This window comes from Canis aureus, chromosome 8 (assembly GCF_053574225.1).
Source record: "Canis aureus isolate CA01 chromosome 8, VMU_Caureus_v.1.0, whole genome shotgun sequence".
Taxonomy (NCBI): domain Eukaryota; kingdom Metazoa; phylum Chordata; class Mammalia; order Carnivora; family Canidae; genus Canis; species Canis aureus.
In genome coordinates, this window is record NC_135618.1 from 10,057,590 (window position 1) to 10,083,088 (window position 25,499).

The following is a 25,499-nucleotide window of genomic DNA, read 5'->3' on the forward strand; positions in this document are numbered from 1 at the left end:
TCCAAAACATATTACTACACTGTTCACTTTCCATCTATCTTGCCATTCCTCTTGCCCATTATCATCTCTGCCCTGGACATTTAAAATAGCCAAATAACTAGTCCTTCTGGTCTACAATTATCCCCCTCGAATATGTTCTCCACATTACTTTTGAATGATCTTTTAAAAATGGACACCTGTTTACTTACATTACTCTACTTCTTTAAAAATCTCTTATAATTCCTTGGGTAGGAACCTATATTTAAGAGTTAACATGAGCTGAAACCTACATACTTCTTCAGAATTGACTCAAGTCACCACTCCCCTGAACCTTTTTCTTTTTCTTTTTTTTTTTTTTTTTTTAAACTCCAGCCTTGATAGCTTGCTTCCCTTGGATTGCCGTATTTCTACATGCTTGGCCATCCACTTGGAGGCCATCTCTACTGATCTTTTACATTGTCACCTCTTACTCATCTTTCAGATCTCAAGATTACACGTCACTTCAAGAAGAACACCTTTTCTCACACATTTCTATTTTTTTTTAATTGAGGCAAAATCGCCATATAACCTATTAGTTTCAGGTGTGTAACATAATGATTCAATATTTATATGCGCTGAAGAATGATCACCACAATAAGTCTAGTTGCCATCTGTGACCATGCATTACTAAAACTTTTTTCTTGTGATAGGAATTTGTAAAATTTACTCTCTTAGCAACTTTCAAATATACAAGGTAATATTATTGATTGCAGTCAACATGCTGTACATTTTATCCCCATAACTTATTTTATGATTTGAAGTTCCTACTTCTTGACCTCTTTCACTCATTTAGACCACCCATCAAAAACCTTCCTTCTCTAGCAACCACCAATCTGCTCTCTGTATCTGTTTTGTTTCATTTGTTAATTTTTTTTAGATTCCATATGTAAATGAAATTACATAGTATTCGTCTTTCTTTCTTTGACTTATTTCACTTAGCAAAATACCCTTAAGGTCCATCCTTGTCACAAATGGCAAGATTTCATTTTTCTAAGATTTTATTCATTCATTTATGAGAAACACAGAGAGAGAGAGAGAGAGGCAGAGACACAGGCAGAAGGTGATGTAAGATTCTACCCCAGGGCCCCGGAATAATACCCTGAGCCTAAGGCAGATGCTCAGTCACTGAGCCACCCAGGCATCCTTCATTCTTTTTTCCTGCGGACTAGTATTCCATCATGTACCACATCTTTACCATTCATCCATTGATGGACACTTACGTTGTTTCTATATCTTGACTGCTATCAATATTGCTATAATGAACATAGAGTGCATATAACTTTGCATTTTTTTTCTGAATTTATTTGGCTAAATATACTTAGAGGTGGAATTGCTGGATCAAATGTTTAATTTTTTGAGGAACATCTATACTATTTTCCATAGCGGCTGCATCAATTTGCATTACTGCCAATGGTTCCCAAGTGTTTCCTTTACTTCAATCTTTGATAATAAACATTCTAACAAGTGTGAGAGGATATCCCTTGTGGTTTTGACTTGCATTTTCCTGATGATTAGTGATGTTGGGCTTTTTTCATGTGCCTATTGGCCATTTGTATGTCTTCTTTGGAAAAATGTCTATTTAGATCCTCTGCCCATTTTTAATTAATTGGATTTTTTTGTTTTTTTTTTGCTGTTGAGTTGCAAGAGTTCTTTATCTATTTTGGATATTAACTCCTATAAGATATATGATTTGCAAAATTTTTTCCTATTCAATTGGTTGCCTTTTCATGTTGTTGATGTTTTCCTTAACTTATGAAGAAGCTTCTTAGTTTCATATAGTCCCATCTATTTATTTTTACTTTTGTTGTTCTTTCCTTTAGTCAACCCCCTCCGAAAAAAAAAATAATAATAATAATAATTGCCAAACCTGATGTCAAGGAGCTGACCACCTGCTTCCTTCTAGATTTATTATTTCAGGTCTTATATTTAAGTCTTTAATCTATTTTTAATTTGGTGTTAAATAGTAGTCTAATTTCATTCTTTTGCATGTTACTGTCCAGTTTTCCCAATACCATTTGTTAAAGATTGTCCCATTCCCATTGTATATTCCTGCCTCTTTTGTCATAAATTAATTTGCCATATAAATGTGGTTTATTTCTGGGCTCTCTATTCTGTTCCACTAATTTGTGTGTCTATTTTTATACCAATACCATTCCATTTTGATTACTATAGCTTTGTAATGTCATTTGAAATCAGGGAAAGTGATACCTCCAGTTTTGTCCTTTTTCAAGATTGCTTTGGATATTTGGGATGTTTTGTGAATCCATACAAATTTTAGGATCGTTTGTTCCAGTTTTGTAAAAAAAAAAAAAAAAAAAAAAGGCCATTGAAATTTTCTCATCTACAGGATTGTATTGAATTTGTAGATTGCTCTCATTGATATGCACATTTTGACAATATTAATTCTTCTAATCCATGAGCACAGTATATCTTTCCATTTGTTCATGTCTTCTTCAATTTCTTTTATCAGTGTTGTATGATTTTCAGTGTATAAATTTTTCACCTCTTTGGTTAATTTATCCCTAGGTATACTATTCTTTTTGATGCAATTGTAAATGGAATAGTTTTATTATGTTTACATTATAATAGTTCATTGTTAGTATATAAAAATACAACATATTTTAATATATTGATTTTGTACCTTGCCACTTTACTAAATTCATTTGTTAGTTCTAACGGAGCTTTGTGCAGTGGCAGTATCGTAGTCAATGAGGTTTATCCGAGGCACGATTATTGCTAATTGAAAACTGTTAGTTCTAACAGTTTTTGGTTGAGTCTTTAGAAATTTTTATATATAAAATCATATCCACTGCCGACGTGTTATTCCGGTGGCGGAGCGGTGGATGAGCCTACACCTGGCGAGATGGAGCTCGAGGCCATGAGCAGATACACCAGCCCAGTGAACCCTGCCGTCTTCCCCCATCTGACCGTGGTGCTATTGGCAATTGGCATGTTCTTTACCGCCTGGTTCTTCGTTTATGAGGTCACCTCCACCAAGTACACTCGGGATATCTACAAAGAGCTCCTCATCTCCTTGGTGGCCTCACTCTTCATGGGTTTTGGAGTCCTCTTCCTGCTGCTCTGGGTTGGCATCTACGTATGAGCTCCCAAGGGTTCCAACAAGGTGGCTTCACTGAACTCCTGCTTTTGTAAATTAATATTTTTACTATTGCTGGAAGTGTCCCACCTGCTGCTCCCAATAAAGGCAGATGTGTGACCATCAAAAAAAAAAAAAATCATATCCACATATAGTGACAGTTTTACTTTTTTTCTTCCCAACTTAGATACTTATTTTTTTTCTTAACTGGTTGCTCTGGCTAGGATTTCCAATAATATGTTTAATAAAAGTGTAAAGAGTGGGTATCCTTGTCTTGTCCTTGATCTTAGAGGAAAAGCTGAAAGCTTTTCACCACATACTATGATGTCTAGCTGTGGGTTTGTCAGAAATGGTCTTTGAGGTATGTTTCTTCTGTACTTACTTTGTTGAGAGTTTTATCATAAACTAATGTTGAATATTGCCAATTTTTTTATTTATTGAGATGATTGTATGATTTTTATCCTTCATTTTGTCATTGTGGTGTATTATGCTGATTAGTTTATGGTTGTTAAAACATCTTGGCATTCCTGAAATAAATCCCACTTGACCGTGGTGTATGATCTTTTAAATTTTGTTTTAAAAATTCAGTTTGTTAAAATTTTTTGAGGATTTTTGCATCTATGTTTAGCAGGAATAACACCCTGTAATTTATTTTTCTGTGGAATTCTCATCTGGTTTTATTATCAGAGTAATGCTGGCCTTGTAAAATTAGTCTGGAAATGATCCCTGCTCTTCAGTTTTTTGAAAATCTTTGAAAAGGATAAATATTAACTGCAAATGTTTGGTAGACTTCACCCGGTGAAGCCATCTGGTCCTAGACTTTTGTTTGTCAGGAGGCTTCTGATTACTGATTCAATCTCCTCACCAGTAAATTGATCTATTCAAATTTTCTATTAACTTCATGATTCAATCTTGGAAGATTTGATGATTGTAGGAATTTATCCATTTCTTCTATGTTGCCAAATTTGTTGGCCTATAGTTGTTCATAGTAGCCTTTTATGATTCTTTTTATTTCTTTGGTATCAGTTGTAACTTTTGTTTCATTTCTGATTTTATTTATTTGAGCCTTCTTTCTTTTTTCCTTAGTTTCAATTTCTGTTTCCTTAATCCTACTGGTCTTGCTGTCAAAAAAACAAAAAGACATGCAACATTATAAATCATATAAATGCGTAACTCCTGTGATATGTTTATCTTTTCAAAGGTCTGACTCTTCTATTGAATTTTTATATTGTCTTTTTTAGTCTTTATTTCATTTATCTCTCCCTGATATTTATTATTTCATCTATCAACATTTGTTCTTTTATTTCTAGTTCCCTTAGGTGTAAATTAGATTATCTGAGCTTTTTCTTGTTTCCTGAAGTAGATCTTTATTGCTATGAACTTTCCTCTTAAAACTGCTTTTGCTGCATTCCATAGATTTTAGTATGTTGTATTTCTATTTTCATTTGTCTCAAGGTTTTTTTTTTTAATTTCTCATTTGATTTCTTTTTTAACCCATGTTCAGCAGCATCTTGTTTCATCTCCAAGTATTAGTTAGCTTTTCAATCTTATTCCTGTAGTTGATTCTAGTTCTATACCTCTATGGTCAAAAAAGGTGCTTGATATTGCTTCAGTCTTCTTAAATTGGTTGAGACTTGTTTTATGACATAAAATATTATTTTCTAATGTGAATTTGAGAAGAATATATATTTTGTTGTTTTGAATGGAATGTTCTGCATATATTTATTGTCTAATCTAGTCTAACGTGTCATTTAAGGCTAATGTTTCTTATTGATTTTTCTGCTTGAATGGTCTATTCATTGATGTAAGTGGGGTTCCTAGGTACTTATAGCTCCATGACTTTATGACTAGTAAAATATCTGGAATGATTATGACAAACTAAAAGTGACAGAGTATAATGATAAATTTTTCCATGCACTAGATTTTTATTTATTTTTCTGAAATATAATTCTAAAAAAATATGTAACCTTCTTTTATTATACACTCAAAATTACTATATGTGTTAGTCAATCTAACCATCATCATTTTCAGTTCACAGGTAAGAAAATGCAATTCAAAATGCCAAGCACTAAGTGAAAGAAACGGTACTTAAAACTGGGTGTTCTGACACTAACCTCATGGTATTTCTTAAGCTATGACAGCCATGTCTGTTAGAGCAATAATAATTAGTATCTAAGTTTTTTTGTGTGTGCCAGACACAAAGTAAAAGATAAAAGTAGCATGTTTGAATTGTATTGTCTATATATATATATATTCTTTGGTTTTAGTTAAATGGCTTGATTTTCACTTACTTTGACCCCATATTATGTTTTGCTGGTTGTTCACACCTTTTTAGTAAAGAAGGAGGAAATACTTCTTTTTAGGATCTGGCTTCAAGCTGTTGCAAGAACAAATTATTCTATGCTTACAAAGTATAGTAAAATGATAAACATTTTTTAAAAGTAAAAACATACATTTTAGATTCAATGAGGTATTGTTTTCTTAGAAAATTATGAGGAACAAGGATTTTAAAACAATTTTGCTGCATATAACTCATGAATAAATTCTTTCTTCGTTGTAGAAGGTACCATCTTTGCCCCATTATTAGATGAAATAAACCCAAGGACAAAGGAAATCAAGAGGTAATCTTTTTGGCAATCTTGTCATGCAGCTTCTGCAAAACATTCCCTGCAGTGCAGGTTTGTTCAAAGCTTCACATGCTGAGTCTTGCTTGCTGTGCGAAAAAACTAGCTGCCTCTTGCTGAGAAAGATTTTCTGAAAAGGAAAAGGAACTGAGTGACTTGCTATATCTGTTTGGCCCAAGGTCTTGACAAGCCACAGTCCACATCTCAGTGATCAGCTGCCTTCATTTTGCATCATGTGCCCTGATTGGTTGGAAGTACTTAGACTTGAGAAAGAAACATCTTATTTAATATTGCCCTTTTTTTCCCAAAGACCATCCTTTCCTACATCGCTTTCTTATATTGCACATTTTTTTCACCTCTATCTTTATGTTTCCTTAATCCTACTGGTCTTAATGTCAAAAAAAAAAAAAAAAGACATGCAACATTATAAATAATATAAATGCGTAAAACTCTTGTGATATGTAGAAAAACAGATAAAATGCAAATACTGAAGATTGTGCTGAAAGTTTCATCCTACGAGAGTTACAAACTCACTGAGATTGTATCAAAAGTCAAAACTTCATATGTTTTTGGAGGAAATACCTGGGATTGGAGAGTGATCCTTTCCACTGCTGCTCACTTTAGAACTATAGGTGTAGATTGACACAGGTCTTTAGGTGTTGCCAGAAAGAAGACAGAAACTTTGGTGTGTATGAGATTATATCTAGTGTGTGGTAGTAGGTTATCTCCTAGTCAATTGTCATGCATCCATACATGTGAAACTGTATTAATGTCTTCATTAACTGATTAGGTATAGTGATGTAAATAGTCCAAAGAAAGTATGCATAAAAAGGTCACAGTTGTTATGACTGCTTGAATTCAAGGCTATGATTTTAATAGCATATTATCTGGCCAAAATATTCCACAAAAATATTGTCAATCATGCTTAAAGTTATTTTGTGGGCTCCTGCGTGTCTCATTGGTTGAGGTCTGCCTTTGGCTCAGGTTGTGAAACTGGAGTCCTGGGATCGAGTCCCCATGGGGAGCCTGCTTGTTCCTCTGCCTATGTCTCTGTCTCTCTCTGTGTGTCTCTCATGAATAAATAAATAAAATCTTTAAAAAGTTATTTTTAATATAATCTTTGCAAAGGATTTCTCCCCTCACAGTATCATTAAGATTTATAAAATTTAAAATTCTAAGGCTATCTTAAAGGTCACCTCTTTCTTTGTTTTTCAGACAATGAGACAGGGAGCTAGAATGGCCAAAATTTCTCAAAAACTGTTAATGTGGATGGCACATTGACTTATTCCTGGCTAGTGGCCTCTATTGGATGGCATGCTAGCTCATTTTTATTTGCTTTTCATACTTAGTATGCAACAATCTCAAAATATTATAAAATCAAGTATAAAGCATGAAAGGTAATGCAATGAAGAGAACGAAAACAGCCTTTAAATCATAACTTTTCTTTTGTGGTTGAGATTACTGACCACAGAGATAGGTACCATGAACTATTTCTTTTTTAAAATCAGGGTTTAAAAGGTTACTTGACTAATAAGCAATTATCACCTGGGCCTTTTCATTTCTTCAAATTTAGGCTGAAAACCTTTATGAATGTTGTGAATTAAAACAAATGTGAAGAAGAGAATTATATTGAATATATGGTAGGTGTAGCTACACTTAACAACCTTTAAGAATAGCAGGTGCTTAAAAAATGTTTCTAAAACAAACAGATTTTGTGGAATTTCAGATATACTGTAGTTTCAAGAAACTTTCCTCTAGTATTAAAATCTTATATAACCTGGTGCATTACTCAAAACAAAGAAATTAACGTTGGTGAATTACTATTTACTGCAGTTTTTATGAGTTTCCCCATGAGCATTCTTCTGTTCTTGAATCAAATCCAGGAGTCATATTGTATTTAGTCATCACATCTCCTTAGTCTCTTCTGGTCTGAGAAAGTTCCTTCATCTTTATTTTTAGTAACCTTGTCAGTTTTGAAGAGTAATAGTTAGGTGTGATGTAAAGTGTTCTTTAATTTTGATTTGTCTGATGGGTTTTTTGTACTTTTATTAGGGTTTGGAGTTTTGGGGAAGAATATCATGGAAATGGCCTTTTCTCATTACATCATTTTACAGATTTCATGATGTCAACAACATGTCCCTGGTGATGTTAACTTTGATGAAGTTAATGTCTGCCAAGTATCTCTACTGTAAAGTAGTTTTATCTTTTCATACTTAATTTTTTGAAAATGAGTTACCCCTTTACCCCACACTCAAGTAGAAGAGAATCAAGCACTACCTTCTGGAGAGAAGAATGTCTACATTTGGAATTCTTCAATAAGGATGATCTGTCCCCATTTTACTTTGTATATTGATACACAGCAATTATAATATACAATTTAAATGTCTTTTCATAATTCTAATTTTCTAGCTTTAAACCTAGCCAATTCATCTACAGTTCTTTATTTGAGAACCTGAAGTGAGTGTTTGAGACTTGAGGGAAGAGTTTATCTTGTCTTTAGAAATTTTTTTCTCCGGTAGGAAATCATGTAAGAGGAAGTTCGATGTTCCTTGGTGGAGCAAGAAGGTGATCAGTTTTAAGTTTAATAAACTCAAAAAAGCATGTCAATAGATTTTATTAAAGATATACATATACTACAATATAGAGATATGATAGCCAGAAATAATAATCTTAAGCATTTTGAGATGTAACCAAACACAACTGTTTCTTCTCTCATGCAGACAGATGGAATATAACGTATTAAAATTACAACTACATTCCACAATCAGGGAACATATTTTCTAAAAGCCTCAGCTTCAAGGGATTTGAGTTTATGCTTTCGGAAGGACTAAATCGTCTGCTCATCGTGACCTCAATGGGCAACAAGGGACATATAGAGACAATAGATCTAGCACACATATTGGTCTATGGCCATTAAGTGCCTTATAAGTGAGTAACAAAACTTTAAAATCAATACAGATTTTTATGGGAAGCCAATGAAGAGATTTTCAAATAAAGGGTAATATGTTCAAACAGACGAATTCCTGTAAGGATGTGGCTGGCTGCATTCAACAAAGAATATGTTTTGGAAAGAGCGTGGCTCTGCTAACCCATACACTGAAAGCCTGAGTGGTCTCAACTTTACGAAATATATTGCTAATATCACATAGAATACATCATATCATAAGACGAGTTTCTCATGATGAGATAATGGATTGGAAAATATTTTGCAAATGGTAAATTCCTCATAAATGTTAGTAATGATTATTAGAGTTCTTACATAATAATTTTCAATCTATTGCTTAGAAAAGTTGTCAGTTTAATGACAATTCGGACATAACCACACTGACAGCACTGAACTATGACTTCATCTGGAAGTGCAATATTTAGTTTTAAGATATTTCATATTTTTTTCTCCCACTTCATTACGTTTTGTGTAGATGAGGCTGACATTTTCCAACAACGAAATCATTCTTGTTTCAACTAATTTTTACCCATTCCATGAAAAGTTAGGCCAGGACATGGCAGTTCAAACACCTGGTGACCTGTGTTTGTGTTTTCAATCACAAGTGACACAAGGGCAGCAAAGTGGGGAGTTCTAAAGCTGGAAGTTCCTCTTGACTCATGGAGATGTGCATGACTGCAATCTGAAATGGAAAAGCAAATGTGACCCAAAACTGACATGAGGAGATGGACTCCAACTCATATTGATACTCTATACAAAATAGCCGAACTGTCTGCCGTCCTCCATTCTCACCACCAGTCTGACTTAGGTCCTGCAGCTCCCTTTGCTTCCCTGTGTCCACCCGTGCCCACTGGGTCCTTTCCTCTGAGCATGGCTTCCATACTCCCTTCATTGCTCCTCTGTCAGATTCTTTCTAAAATCGAGTCTGGTCACATCATCCTTCATTTTAAAATCTCTGAATGGTTTCCTGTATCTCTTATGACAAAATCAAACTTGATTAGCGTGGCCCATGAAGTCCTTTCAGATTTGGGTTTTGCTCATCTCTCCATGTCCCTCTGCTCAGCCTGTATGTACTTGTCATAATGAGCTACTTCCACCTTTCCAGGCTCCATTTCCCTAATCCTCTTCCCTACTGTCCTTTGTTCATGCTGTTCCTTCAATCTGGAACATTCTTACCCAGTCTTTTGAGGAGGTTCTCCTATACCTTTTGGGTTCCTTTTATGTGTCTTATGGACACTTTGTGCATATATCATTATTGCACCTTTTTATAATCTTTTTATATCTATCTTGTCTCTTTTCTCTGTCAGATGGAAAACTCCTTGCTCAGCGACTATGTTGTTCATCATCATATTTCCAGTTATGTGAGTGGTGACCAGTATGCAGTAGATAGTTATTGAATATTTACTGAAGACACATGGAAGCTACGTGGATATATTCCCAAATAAATAATATATTTCTGTTAAATAGAAATATATTTGAAAGAGAACATGCCCTAGAACTATTTTATGGTGTACAAATTACTTCAACCTAATAATGTATTAAATTTTATGAAATGAAATACTTTAAAAACTATAGATCAGATTCCATAAAAATTTATATTAACATCTCCTTCTCAATTTTTTTATAAAATTTCACTTTTTATAAAAAGAATCCTCCAGATTTATAATTTGATGATCTTTTTTCTTTTTTTTTTTTTTATTGGTGTTCAATTTACTAACATACAGAATAACCCCCAGTGCCCGTCACACATTCACTCCCACCCCCCGCCCTCCTCCCCTTCCAACACCCCTAGTTCATTTCCCAGAGTTAGCAGTCTTTACGGTCTGTCTCCCTTTCTGATATTTCTCACACATTTCTTCCCCCTTCCCTTATATTCCCTTTCACTATTATTTATATTCCCCAAATGAATGAGAACATATAATGTTTGTCCTTCTCCGACTGGCTTACTTCACTCAGCATAATACCCTCCAGTTCCATCCATGTTGAAGCAAATGGTGGGTATTTGTCATTTCTAATAGCTGAGTAATATTCCATTGTATACATAAACCACATCTTCTTTATCCATTCATCTTTCGTTGGACACCGAGGCTCCTTCCACAGTTTGGCTATTGTGGCCATTGCTGCTATAAACATCGGGGTGCAGGTGTCCCGCCGTTTCACTGCATCTGTATCTTTGGGGTAAATCCCCAGCAGTGCAATTGCTGGGTCGTAGGGCAGGTCTATTTTTAACTGTTTGAGGAACCTCCACACAGTTTTCCAGAGTGGCTGCACCAGTTCACATTCCCACCAACAGTGTATGAGGGTTCCCTTTTCTCCACATCCTCTCCAACATTTGTTGTTTCCTGCCTTGTTAATTTTCCCCATTCTCACTGGTGTGAGGTGGTATCTCATTGTGGTTTTGATTTGTATTTCCCTGATGGCAAGTGATGCAGAGCATTTTCTCATGTGCATGTTGGCCATATCTATGTCTTCCTCGGTGAGATTTCTGTTCATGTCTTTTGCCCATTTCATGATTGGATTGTTTGTTTCTTTGGTGTTGAGTTTAATAAGTTCTTTATAGATCTTGGAAACTAGCCCTTTATCTGATATGTCATTTGCAAATATCTTCTCCCATTCTGTAGGTTGTCTTTGAGTTTTGTTGACTGTATCCTTTGCTGTGCAAAAGCTTCTTATCTTGATGAAGTCCCAATAGTTCATTTTTGCTTTTGTTTCTTTTGCCTTCGTGGATGTATCTTGTAAGAAGTTACTATGGCCGAGTTCAAAAAGGGTGTTGCCTGTGTTCTTCTCTAGGATTTTGATGGAATCTTGTCTCACATTTAGATCTTTCATCCATTTTGAGTTTATCTTTGTGTATGGTGAAAGAGAGTGGTCTAGTTTCATTCTTCTGCATGTGGATGTCCAATTTTCCCAGCACCATTTATTGAAGAGACTGTCTTTCTTCCAATGGATAGTCTTTCCTCCTTTATCAAATATTAGTTGCCCATAAAGTTCAGGGTCCACTTCTGGATTCTCTATTCTGTTCCATTGATCTATGTGTCTGTTTTTGTGCCAGTATCACACTGTCTTCATGACCACAGCTTTGTAGTACAACCTGAAATCTGGCATTGTGATGCCCCCAGATATGGTTTTCTTTTTTTTTTTTTTTTATGGTTTTCTTTTTTAAAATTCCCCTGGCTATTCGGGGTCTTTTCTGATTCCACACAAATCTTAAAATAATTTGTTCTAACTCTCTGAAGAAAGTCCATGGTATTTTGATAGGGATTGCATTAAACGTGTATATTGCCCTGGGTAACATTGACATTTTCACAATATTAATTCTGCCAATCCATGAGCATGGAATATTTTTCCATCTCTTTGTGTCTTCCTCAATTTCTTTCAGAAGTGTTCTATAGTTTTGAGGGTATAGATCCTTTACATCTTTGGTTAGGTTTATTCCTAGGTATCTTATGCCTTTGGGTGCAATTGTAAATGGGATTGACTCCTTAATTTCTCTTTCTTCAGTCTCATTGTTAGTGTATAGAAATGCCACTGACTTCTGGGCATTGATTTTGTATCCTGCCACGCTACCGAATTGCTGTATGAGTTCTAGCAATCTTGGGGTGGAGTCTTTTGGGTTTTCTATGTAGAGTATCATGTCATCGGCGAAGAGGGAGAGTTTGACTTCTTCTTTGCCAATTTGAATGCCTTTAATGTCTTTTTGTTGTCTGACTGCTGAGGCTAGGACTTCCAGTACTATGTTGAACAGCAGTGGTGAGAGTGGACATCCCTGTCTTGTTCCTGATCTTAGGGGAAAGGCTCCCAGTGCTTCCCCATTGAGAATGATATTTGCTGTGGGCTTTTCATAGATGGCTTTTAAGATGTCGAGGAATGTTCCCTCTATCCCTACACTCTGAAGAGTTTTGATCAGGAATGGATGCTGTATTTTGTCAAATGCTTTCTCTGCATCCAATGAGAGGATCATATGGTTCTTGGTTTTTCTCTTGCTGATATGATGAATCACATTGATTGTTTTACGGGTGTTGAACCAGCCTTGTGTCCCAGGGATAAATCCTACTTGGTCATGGTGAATAATTTTTTTAATGTACTGTTGGATCCTATTGGCCAGTATCTTGTTGAGAATTTTTGCATCCATGTTCATCAGGGATATTGGTCTGTAATTCTCCTTTTTGGTGGGGTCTTTCTCTGGTTTTGGAATTAAGGTGATGCTGGCTTCATAGAACGAATTTGGAAGTACTCCATCTCTTTCTATGTTTCCAAACAGCTTTAGGAGAATAGGTATGATTTCTTCTTTAAACGTTTGATAAAATTCCCCTGGGAAGCCATCTGGCCCTGGACTCTTGTGTCTTGGGAGGTTTTTGATGACTGCTTCAATTTCCTCCCTGGTTATTGGCCTGTTCAGGTTTTCTATTTCTTCCTGTTCCAGTTTTGGTAGTTTGTGGCTTTCCAGGAATGCGTCCATTTCTTCTAGATTGCCTAATTTATTGGCGTATAGCTGTTCATAATATGTTTTTAAAATCGTTTGTATTTCCTTGGTGTTGGTAGTGATCTCTCCTTTCTCATTCATGATTTTATTAATTTGAGTCTTCTCTCTCTTCTTTTTAATAAGGCTGGCTAATGGTTTATCTATCTTATTAATTCTTTCAAAGAACCAACTCCTGGTTCTGTTGATCTGTTCCACAGTTCTTCTGGTCTCGATTTCATTGAGTTCTGCTCAAATCTTTATTAACTCCCTTCTTCTCTTGGGTGTAGGATCTATTTGCTGTTTTTTCTCTAGCTCCTTTATGTGTAAGGTTAGCTTTTGTATTTGAGTTCTTTCCAGTTTTTGAATGGATGCTTGTATTGCGATGTATTTCCCCCTTAGGACTGCTTTTGCTGCATCCCAAAGATTTTGAATGGTTGTATCTTCATTCTCATTAGTTTCCATGAATCTTTTTAATTCTTCCTTAATTTCCTGGTTGACCCTTTTATCTTTTAGCAGGATGGTCCTTAACCTCCACGTGTTTGAGGTCCTTCCAAACTTCTTGTTGTGATTTAGTTCTAATTTCAAGGCATTATGGTCTGAGAGTATGCAGGGGACAATCCCAATCTTTTGGTATCGGTTCAGACCCGATTTGTGACCCAATATGTGGTCTATTCTGGAGAAAGTTCCATGTGCGCTTGAGAAGAATGTGTATTCAGTTGAGTTTGGATGTAAAGTTCTGTAGATATCTGTGAAATCCATCTGGTCCAGTGTATCATTTAAAGCTCTCGTTTCTTTGGAGATGTTGTGCTTAGAAGACCTATCGAGTATAGAAAGAGCTAGATTGAAGTCACCTAGTATAAGTGTATTATTATCTAAGTATTTCTTCACTTTGGTTAATAATTGATTGATATATTTGGCAGCTCCCACATTCGGGGCATATATATTGAGGATTGTTAAGTCCTCTTGTTGAATAGATCCTTTAAGTATGATATAGTGTCCCTCTTCATCTCTCACTACAGTCTTTGGGGTAAATTTTAGTTCATCTGATATAAGGATGGCTACCCCTGCTTTCTTTTGAGGACCATTCGAATGGTAAATGGTTCTCCAACCTTTTATTTTCAGGCTGTAGGTGTCCTTCTGTCTAAAATGAGTCTCTTGTAGACAGCAAATAGATGGGTCCTGCTTTTTTATCCAGTCTGAAACCTTGTGCCTTTTGATGGGGTCATTAAGCCCGTTCACATTCAGAGTTACTATTGAGAGATATGAGTTTAGTGTCACCATGATATCTATTCAGTCCTTGTTTTTGTGGAATGTTCCACTGAACTTCTTCTTAAAGGGGAATTTTAAGAGTCCCCCTTAAAATTTCTTGCAGAGCTCGTTTGGAGGTCACATATTCTTTTAGTTGCTGCCTGTCTTGGAAGCTCTTTATCTCTCCTTCCATTTTGAATGAGAGCCTTGCTGGATAAAGTATTCTTGGTTGCATGTTCTTTTCATTTAGGACCCTGAATATATCCTGCCAGCCCTTTCTGGCCTGCCAGGTCTCTGTGGAGAGGTCTGCTGTTACCCTAATACTCCTCCCCATAAAAGTCAGGGATTTCTTGTCTCTTGCTGCTTTAAGGATCTTCTCTTTATCTTTGGAATTTGCAAGCTTCACAATTAAATGTCGAGGTGTTGAACGGTTTTTATTGATTTTAGGGGGGGATCTCTCTATTTCCTGGATCTGAATGCCTGTTTCCCTTCCCAGATTAGGAAAGTTTTCAGCTAGAATTTGTTCAAATACATATTCTGGCCCTCTGTCCCTTTCGGCGCCCTCGGGAACCCCTATCAAACGTAGGTTTTTCTTCCTCAGGCTGTCGTTTATTTCCCTTAATCTATCTTCATGGTCTTTTAATTGTTTGTCTCTTTTTTCCTCAGTTTCCCTCTTTGCTATCAACTTGTCTTCTATGTCACTCACTCGTTCTTCCACCTCGTTAACCCTCGTCGTTAGGACTTCTAGTTTGGATTGCATCTCATTCAATTGATTTTTAATTTCTGCCTGATTAGCTCTAAATTCTGCAGTCATGAAGTCTCTTGAGTCCTTTATACTTTTTTCTAGAGCCACCAGTAGCTGTATAATAGTGCTTCTGAATTGGCTTTCTGACATTGAATTGTAATCCAGATTTTGTAACTCTGTGGGAGAGAGGACTGTTTCTGTTTCTTTCTTTTGAGGTGAGGTTTTCCTTCTAGTCATTTTGCTCAGTGCAGAGTGGCCAAAAGCAAGTTGTATTGGGAAAAAGAGAAAAAGAGAGGAGAGAAAGAAGGAAAGAAAAGAGAAAGAGGAAAAAAAGGGAAGAAAAAGAAAAAAAAACGAAAAGAAAAAAAAAAGAAGAAGAAAAAGAGAAAGAAAAAGAAAGGAGAAAAAAAGGGGGTGGGGGAAGGAAACAAATCAAAAAGCAAAACAAAACAAAACAAAACAAAACAAACAAAAAAAGAACCACCGGGGAGTATCTTCTGATTCTGTGTACTTTAAGTCCCTTGGCTTCTCCTGGAAGTTGTCCGTCTAGCTGGTGTTCTGGGGGAGGGGCTTGCTGTGCTGATTTTCAGGTGTTAGCAGTTGGGGGAGCTGCTGTGCCCCTGCCTGGTGCAGGGCTCAGTGGGGGTTGTTGACCCCGTGAGGCCGCAGGAGGAACAGCCCCAGTGGCGGGGCAGCTCTGGAAACCTGGATTCAGCTCCGGCAGGAACTCCGTCTGCAGGGCCTGGAGGCTCCGGGCGGGGCCGCTGCTCTGCTCAGCTGGGGCAGGAGCGTCCTCGCTGTCCTGGGCCCTCCCGGCCTCTGCCTGTCCCGGGGGAGGCGGGATCCTGGGCTGTGTCCCGGCGCCCTGTGCTCCGGGGCCTGCGCTGGTGGATTCGCGCTCCCGCCCCGCAGTCCCCTCCGCGGAGCCGCCGCCCGAGCCCCCCGAGCTGCTCCTGGAACCGCGCAACCCCCTCCGCGGAGCCGCCCCCGAGCCCCCCGAGCTGCTCCTGGAACCGCGCAGCCCCCTCCGCACGGAGCCTCTTCCTCTGCCCGAGCCCCCCGAGCTGCTCCCGCCCCGCAGCCCCCTCCGCGGAGCCGCCGCCCGAGCCCCTCCGAGCTGCTCCGGGTCCCGCCGTGCGCGCTGCAGCCCTTAGGGAGCTCGGCGCACTCTCCTGGGCGCGCAGTTGCTGTTACTGTCCCGGGAGCCCGAGGGCATCCCCGCCCTCCTGGGTCCTGCTCCACCTCCCTGGAGCCCCTTTCCGCCCGGGAAGGTCGGTGCAGCTCCTGCTCCTCCGGGACGGGGCTCTCCTGTCCTGGGGACTCTCGCCCCGGCCTCAGCCCGGCTCCTCGCGGGGCCCCTCCCCCTTGGAGGCCTTTGTTTCTTTCTTTATTTTATTTTTTTTAATTTATTTTTTATTGGTGTTCAATTTACTAACATACAGAATAACACCCAGTGCCCGTCACCCATTCACTCCCACCCCCCGCCCTCCTCCCCTTCTACCACCCCTAGTTGCGTTTCCCAGAGTTAGCAGTCTTTATGTTCTGTCTCCCTTTCTGATATTTCCCACACATTTCTTCTCCCTTCCCTTCTATTCCCTTTCACTATTATTTATATTCCCCAAATGAATGAGAACATATAATGTTTGTCCTTCTCCGACTTCTTTTTCCCCATCTTCCTACCTTGATAGAAGCGCGAACTCTTCTCACTGTTGCATTCCAGGTGTTCTCTCTTTAATTCTCAGGCCGAATTCATAGATTTTCAGGATGATTGGAAGGTTTTCTAGGTAATTTGGTGGAGACAGGTGATTTGGGGACCCTACTCTTCCGCCATCGTGCCCCTCCCCTCCATTTCTATTTTTCTTATCAAAGTTCATAAAACTAAAAGCATATTCACTTGAAGCACAACGTACTTTTTAATATCAGCTCACAAAAAAAAAATGTAAGCTATTCATTAAAAATAAAGGTAAATTCAGGAGTGATGCTGGTTTGAGATGAGATGAGGCACAAATCACGGCTGGTCTGAATATTGCTCATAGGCAGTGAAGCAGTCACTTCTACAAGAAGAGATCTTGTAGAAAGGAAACAGTAATTGAACAATCACTATTGGATTGTTAAGAAAACTTTATTTTGTGCAAACCAATATTGCAATAATTGAAGACACTTGAAATGCAGGAACTAACTCTGTAGATGGCATTTTTAACCAAATCTTTACTTTTAAGAGATCTTCTAGGGTCAGGGATTCTATTCCGACCAAATAGTCCCAGACAGTAACTTCTAGTGGAGATTCTCAATAGCTGTCAATAGCACCGCATCTGAATATAACGATAGTGTCACAACTAGTAACATCAATGTGGTATGAAGAATATGATTGGCACCTTACAAGTATTATCTTACTTAACTAGTAATACTTTCAGAGAGATATTGGATGTCATCATGTTTTATATAAATATACAAACACAGAGATAAAGTCACACGTTCAAGGTAGCACAGCTAAAAAAGTGACAGGGCAAGAATCCAAATTGTGTCTTTTGGTTCCATTGTGCAAGGTCTAACCAGGGAAAATAACACATTGTAGCATCTGTGGGGAAAAGAAAAGAATCTCACAGATTACCTATATTTTGAAATAGTGCTACTCTCTTTATTAAAATGGCTTTGTAAATAGTGATTTTTTTTTTTTTTTCAAAATAAAGCAATGCATTCTGCTTCCAAATAAGGACATAGGTTTGGGGAATTTCATTTTCAAGTTAAGTAATGTTTTGTTCTGATGAGACCTCTAGAGATGGTTTTGACATTTAAAAGTGGTGGGAAGATAAAGTGATTAAAGCTGTCAAGTGTGTTCAAATTCTAAGAATGTAGTCATTGTGTTACTTTTTTTGCTACAAGTTTTAGATATCTATGCTGTAGAGTACTTCTGTTTAGAAGTGTGTGTGTGTGTGTGTGTGTGTGTGTGTGTGTGTGTTAAGGCATTGTGATTGACAGAAATTACTCCAGGAATATGAATAACCCAAATTAGATCTTACAACCGCAGGAAAGCAGCATGTACAGCTAAGGTAAATGGAGATTCTTAGAACTATTCCCTGTTGGCAGCCCTATGGCCCCTCTATGGATTCATATTTTCTAATTGTATCATCTTGGTTTCTGTGAAAATAATACACATCATCTAGAGCTCTTGTTAGCCTTTGCTGCAATATAAGCACATTTTTCTTATTTTTAGCAATTTTCTTTTCTTTTTTTTGGGGGGGGATTATATAAGGTCTATTAACTTCAAAAGTTATTTTCACAGACTATTCAAGGAAGTAAGGAGCTGCCACGGCATCAAGCTATGTTTTTCTGCATAGCACACAATATAAGTGTGAAAAAATATTTCTAGTCTTGTGAAAACCAAAACAAATTATTGTAATACAATGTTTCTGATCTTGTGGAAAGAACAAAAATCATTTTTTGAAGTTGAATGGTGTTGCTACATTTTAAGGGATTCGGGGATGTGGAGCCTTCAGTGTATAAAACTATGCATCATTATGTTGTCAGGAGTCTCTATTTTATATAGTTAAGCTGAATAAATAATCAGGTAAAACAATATCCTAGACACAGGTGAAAAAACACTCAATAAACTGACCCTTTGAAAATTCCCTAAAATGAAGCATGAGATAAAAATAGAAAAAAAAATGAGAGCTGAGGAGATAGATAAGAAGTCTAACATATGTATATTATATATAAGCATATATATATATATATATAATTATATATATAAATAATCTCTCTCTCCCAATCTATTATCTATCATCTTATCTATCATTTATCTATCTGTCATCTTTCTATCAATCATCTCTTTATCTTTTTCAGAAGAAAATAATACAAAGTTCTATGATGATGTATTAACAGATAATTGTTAGACCATAATAAAGTAATGCTTTTATAGCCTTTGTCAAAACAGCAAACCTCAAGTATGATAAATTACAAGAAGTTTACTCTGGGAAACTTGTGACAATACTATAAAATACTCAAAGATAGAACATTTTTAAGAAATGAAGCAGATGAGCATAAGGGGGAAAGCCTAAAACAGACTTTTAACTATAGAGAACAAACTGAGAGTTGCTGGAGGAGAGGTGAGGGGGGAGTGGCCTAGATGGGTGATGGGGATTAAGAGGGGCACTTGTGATGAACACTGGGTATCCTATGTAAGTGATGAATCGCTAAATTCTACACCCAAAACTAATACTACACTGTGTGTTAAGTAACTTGAATTTAAGTAAAAACTAAGAACAAGTGGCACTGGGGTGGCTCAGTCAATTAAGCATCCACCTCAGGCTAGGTCATAATCCTGGGGCCCTGGGATAGAGCCCTGCGTTGGGCAACCTCTCTCCCTCTACCTGCCGCTCCCCGTGCTGGTGTGCTCTCCTTCTCTCTCTCTCTCTCTCTCTCTCTCTCTCCCTCCTTCTTTGTCAAATAAATAAATAAATAAAAATCTTTAAAAAAAACCCTTTAAATAAAACAATAAAATAGAAAAAATAATATTCTTTAATGATTACTGTTAAATAAATACTAGATGTCTCAGTAGCAAAAGGAAAAAGCAAAAGATAATGAGCTGAAGGTGTGCTGTGTGTAAGGGAAAAACAAGTTTAAACTAGAATTGTTTACAAAAGAAAACTTAACTCAGCAGGTACAATTCGTCTTAGTACATACAAAAGTTAATTTTACCGAAGACAGACGTCACTTAAAATTCACAGAATACAGTTTAAGAAGGATGAATTTGAACTCCAGGGAAGTACAAAAGAGAGAAATCAGGATTGGTGTGAAAAATTAAGTATGCATAATATAAACAATAATTTTTATTTTGAATAATTTTTTGTTTATTGTCAAGAAAAAATTGAATATTTTAATTCAATTTTATAAAACTGAATGAATGAAAAAGCTTGTCTTATTCTTGAAAAGAAAAAAATAAACAAGACATAACGATCAAGGCATAGCATCATACCTCATATTACTGATTCATTAATTATTTAATTTATTAAGAAAAGTCCAATTATGGAGACTGAGGATTTGCCAGTTATTGGGTGTTTCCCATTCCCCTCTTTCTTCTGTTGAAAATAAATGTCAGTTTATTTTTTGACATATCTTTCATATCAACCTCCTTTACACTCTCATTTATAGGAGCTATAATTTTATTTCCTCTTCGAAAATGTTAATAATAAGATCTTTACTTCTGTCATTTTCCTTCCCTAAAACAGACCAGACCATTTTAAACACAATTCCATCTGAAAATTTTTGTGAAGAAACATTTTCTCTTTAAGTTTGGTGTAAGTTTGGTATTTCCACTACTTCAAAAATAGATGGCATGCCTGCTTAATCAAATAGGGAAATATTTCTAAAAAATTCAAAGTCCTCTGTGGTAGACAACAAGATAGCTGAAAATACATGGTATATTGGTATATAGACTCACATGGACCTGGATTCAAATCCCTCTGAAACCCTATGTATTTTCTTTCCCAGGATATTTCTCATCACACTACTTGCCTTCTCTATCTCCTATTGTTTCATATCTTTTTGAAAGTTCCAATCTCTATCATTAATTTTTAATCTTCTATTGGCACCGCCTTTAGATTTTTTGCATTAATTACTTCAACTGTTTTGTTGATTATTAAACTATTATTATCTCTCAGCTATAAATTTGTCTTTCTAAAATCACCTTTGTGTTTGGGGGCTGGGACAGTGACGATACGTTTATCATTTGTCATCTGGTTTCCTATTAGGTTTGACGATGGGGACCCTGGGGCAGACTGGGGGCAGGGAAAGGAACGACACTTTGCTCCCCTCTGTCTGCTTGCTGTTCTTTTCAGCACCATATCAATGATGGCCCATATCTCTGCAATACCTGTTGGATTCAGTTTCCTACTTTTTTACCACTCCCAGAACCAACATTGTTCATAATAGAAAAAGAAACAACCCAGTGTATATCGACAGTGGAATAGATAAATATTTCAAGGTCAATCATAATGCAACAGTGAAAATGAATGACTGAATTAATGTGTACTAACTTGAGTGAATCTCAGTGATATAACATTGAAGAGGCAAGATAATGGAATATGTACAGCATAATTCTATTTATATAACATTCAAGAACATAGGACATACGGTGTTATAAACCATAAAGAAAAGCAAGAACATGATTTTCCCAAAATTTGGTGGTTCTTTATGGAGGGAAGAAAGAGATGGTTGTGGAGAGATATCCTCAGGGTAATATGAGTAATTCCTACATTATTTTCTTCAAGTTTGTATGTATTATGTCTCAGACAATTTTCTGTGCCTAAGCTATTTTTTTATGATAAAAATAGAATGGATAAGTAAAACACAAAATTTCAAAGGCAGAATAAATGTGACCCTGTCATATAAACAGAAGAGTGTTATGACTTTTTTCAAAACCAAAGTTGGTATAGATAAAACCAAGTTTTGGGATTGTAAATATACTATTGAATCTTTAAAAAAAATACAGGAAAGGAGGGAGAGAGTAAAAGAGGAAGGAAAGGAGGAGAGAAGGAAGGAAGGACAGAAAAGAAGGGGAGGATAAGAAAGAAGGAAGAGGACAAGAGGGAGAAAGGAAGACAAAAGTAAGAAAAGAGAAAAAAAATGGTACTAATCTTTCCATAATTTCAGAGAGAACTCTTTCCAACCATTGGTATTGTGTTTATGAGATGTGAAATGCAAGTTATGATTCTCCTTTTCCTGTGAAGGTACAAGTGTGCTTTCAACACAACAAAAATATAATAACAAAGAAAAATATAAATATTACTCAACTAACTATCCTCTTTAGCTATTATTCAACTTAAGCATTTTTACAAATTTGTTTGTTCCAGTGAACAATTACCACAGTTTGATGTGGTTTGGCAGAAAATTTCTTAGTCTCTTTTAATACTCCTATATTACTGTTATGAAAGCTGGAACTGATTTTTTAAGGCAAAAGGCAAAATTTAGATATTTAAAATTAATACAATATTTATGTTTCTTGTTACACTTGATTTAAGTTTGATTTAATAAGTATTTAATACATATTTTTAAGCTTTATATTGACTAATACTTGTAAAATGTCTTCACACAAGCTTATTTCTCTTCAGTTTTCTTATAGTGATAGAAGTAATACTCTGGTATTGCTTCTATTTGAATGGTAAAAACACATTGGTCACCATGGTATCTGATCTTTTGACCATGTCATTCAATCCAAATGCCAAACAACCATTACCTTATCTATTGTAACTGGGTTCCTGGTACTAACCCATGAGCCGCTATGGAATGCAGAATTGTTGGATAAAGTTTATTTATAAATTTTTATTACCTGAACATCCAGGTCATTGTGGAATACATATCTGTTATGAAAAAAATAAAAAGAAGGATAGAGAGAGAGAAAGAAAGAAGAAAGAAAAAGAAAGAAAGAAAGAAAGAAAGAAAGAAAGAAAGAAAGAAAGAAGAAAGAAAAGAAAAGAAAAGAAAAGAAAAGAAAAAAGAAAAAAAGAAAAGAAAAGAAAGAAAGAAAAGAAAGAAAGAAAAAAAGGGAGGGACGGAGGGAGGAAAGAAAAGACTGAGAAGCTATAACACTTTTGCATTAATTATGTCCATGTAATAAAATGGATAATACTAGAGACTTTTATTAGCAAGTTCCAGTGTCATGAGTTTCATAACAAGAGATATAATTGATGGTCTGTGGTTCAAAAGCTGGTTAGATTTCCAGCAAATTGGGGCATTTTGCTATGGTGGTTTTTGTCTCCAAAATGTCTGAAGTCATATTCTAACTGTTTTTGGATGCACATCCACCTTAAACATAATATGGCATTTTTCAGCACTATGTACTGCCATTAGGTGTAAGCAGAAGCTATAAGGGATCTCAGATCAGGCAAATGAAAAGAAGCAAGGAAGGAAAACAGAAATCCAAAATATTTAGAAGGGCAAGGCTATCAATAAAACAGAAAGTCCATGGCAAATCAAAATGAGATTATAAGAATTGAACTCAATAAAAAGTGACCAAAAAGAAGCTTCCCTATAAATGTGCTTTCATAACTCCTCCAATTCTCTGGGCTTATTTATGCTAATGCCTAAATCTCTGAATACCCAAGAGAAAATCTAATACAAAAAATGGTCACTGGCCACCCCTTCTCAGACACAACTTTATTCTTGTGACCTGAATTACAGCCACTGCCAACTTATTCCATAAACTATTCTGTCTCTCTTTGGTTCCTTTAAGTGCTCCTACTCCGCTTCTTTTTAACAGCTATTTTCATGGTTTTCCACCAGTCAAAAGGACGGTGACCATACCATCTCCCTTCAACTGTGTACCCCCGAAAAGGCTGCTTCCTTTGTGGGTCCTCATTGTTAACATTTGTGGTGCTATTGAAATTATCACTGGCTCTTTTCACTTAAAATCCTGTTTCCACTTTTCCAAAAACTTGCAGTTTGCTGTCTGTACCCCTCAGGACTATTCTTGCTGTCACTCAGTTCACCGTGTTGCTACCCCACAAGGTGCTGCCGACCCACAAGATGCTTTTCAGTTCTTAGCTGTCTTAACTTCTATACTCGTTCTTCTCTTGAAACACCTTCTCCTCTTGGCTTCTAGAACAGAATTCTCTCTAGCTCCACTCCCCCCACCCCGATCCCCTTGTAAACACTATCTATGACAAGTAATTTGGAAGTCTAGATGAATCATGATCTCTTTTGGCTTTAGGTAGGGTAAATGCTGAGTGCCAGTCCATGCATTCTGTTATCCTTTTACCTGTTGCAGTGAGATTCCAAGTCTGACTGTCCCAGCTACTTCTGTTCCCTTCTTGAGAGCACAGAACATATTTGCTGCTCTCCAAGTCCTCGTGAGCATGGGAAAATTATGAAAGTCTGTTGCAGTTTTCACTGGCCACTCTCCCGGTAGTTTTTTTTTTTTTTTTTTTTAATCGTTCCTGCCACACTGTGCAGAGAACACTACAAGTCTGGATGAGGGATAATTCTGAGGCTTGCCATTACTTTAGAAAGGATTGCACACACTCCCTATGATTTGAGACCCTTCCAAACCATTTTTGTTATTCTGTCATTTTCACCTTTCCTCAAGATGTCATGTGGACATCAGGGGCACCTCTTAGGGGTCCTTCTGAATGCCCTTTCACTTATGTTTCCCTCTAAATGACTATAATTTTATTTTTCTTCTCCCAGTCCAGGTAATCTCTGTCACAGAATCTTACAATGTTTTCTCTCGTTCCAATATATAGTCCACGGATTCTGCTGTAGCAGCATTCCTTGAGGCATGAGATGCCAGGGACATAAAGTTGGTTGGGAACAGGGACATGAGGGTGGGGTTGAGGTGGGGGGTCGACGAGAGGTTGTTGGGAGTTGAAGGGAGAGTTACTACACTGAAAACACAAGAGTTTATACACTGATTTGAATAATGGGATGGAAATATTATGTAGAATAACAATTTTGTATATTAACCTCTGGGGTGTATATATTATCTTATATGATTATCATTAGGTTTTGAGTGCTATAATATTCATCTAGTTCCTTTACCCAAAGACATTAAGAATTTTTATTTATAATCAAATAATTTAGTAGCTTTTAAGTGTTTTTGGTTTTTGTTTTTGTTGTTGTTTTAACTTTCCTAAATAAAAATTTCTGATCATGGGTGTTTGAATTGGCCACAACAAACTTTTCTGTTTTTTTTTTTTTTTTTTTCAGGTACAGGGTTGCATGAGAAAACAGGAGGTAGTTTATTTTTCTAAAATTTTGTTTAAAGATTTACTTTTTTGAAAGTGGGGCAGAGGTAGAGAGTGAGGGAGAGAGAGAGAAAACCAAGCAGACTCCGCTCTGATCTTGGAGCCTAGATCGGGGCTCAATCCTATGACCCTGAGATCATGACCTGAGCCAAGACCAAGTCGGCTGTTTAGCTGACTGTGCCACCAGGCACCCTGAAAACAAGAGGTAATCTAATGCATTCATGAAATAATAATACTTACAGATAAGAAGAGTACAGAAAAGATGTTTTAGATGGGGCAGTGGTGACCTATTTTCAATAATATTGTACAATAATAAGCATTTTTTTTCTTGGTCATTGCTCATTGCTCATTGTTTTCACTGTCTCCTTTTCTTTTCCCAAGTTTTGACACTACTGTAGGTTTAATTTAAGATAAGGAATGTCCAAAAAAGTTGCAAAATATGAATCACATGAGGAATACTGAAGACAAACTGCTGGTTTTATAAATTTATATACAATTTGTTTTATTGGTTTATCATTGTGAATTATGGATGTTATTATAGTATGTCTATAATCTTGCTCTGGAGAGCAGAAAATTAGTGCCCATAGGGGGAAAGAAAAGGAAAAATGTTGCCTGTACAAT

At 36.6% G+C, this 25,499-nt stretch overlaps 1 protein-coding gene and 1 pseudogene across 1 annotated transcript; both read left to right on the top strand.

The window, feature by feature from the left end:
- The first annotated feature begins 2,697 nt into the window (after positions 1 to 2,697).
- LOC144319849 (U4 spliceosomal RNA) lies at positions 2,698 to 2,823 on the top strand (annotated as a pseudogene).
- A 10-nt stretch (positions 2,824 to 2,833) lies between these two features.
- Positions 2,834 to 3,254, top strand: LOC144318010 (dolichyl-diphosphooligosaccharide--protein glycosyltransferase subunit TMEM258). The gene has a single exon (XM_077904905.1). It carries the CDS (start codon positions 2,882 to 2,884, stop codon positions 3,119 to 3,121), a length of 240 nt encoding a protein of 79 aa, XP_077761031.1. The 5' UTR covers positions 2,834 to 2,881; the 3' UTR covers positions 3,122 to 3,254.
- Positions 3,255 to 25,499: the final 22,245 nt, after the last annotated feature.

Bases quoted from the DNA above. Each gene is read 5' to 3' on its own strand.
- LOC144318010 (XM_077904905.1), top strand. From the start codon at position 2,882: ATGGAGCTCGAGGCCATGAGCAGATACACCAGCCCAGTGAACCCTGCC.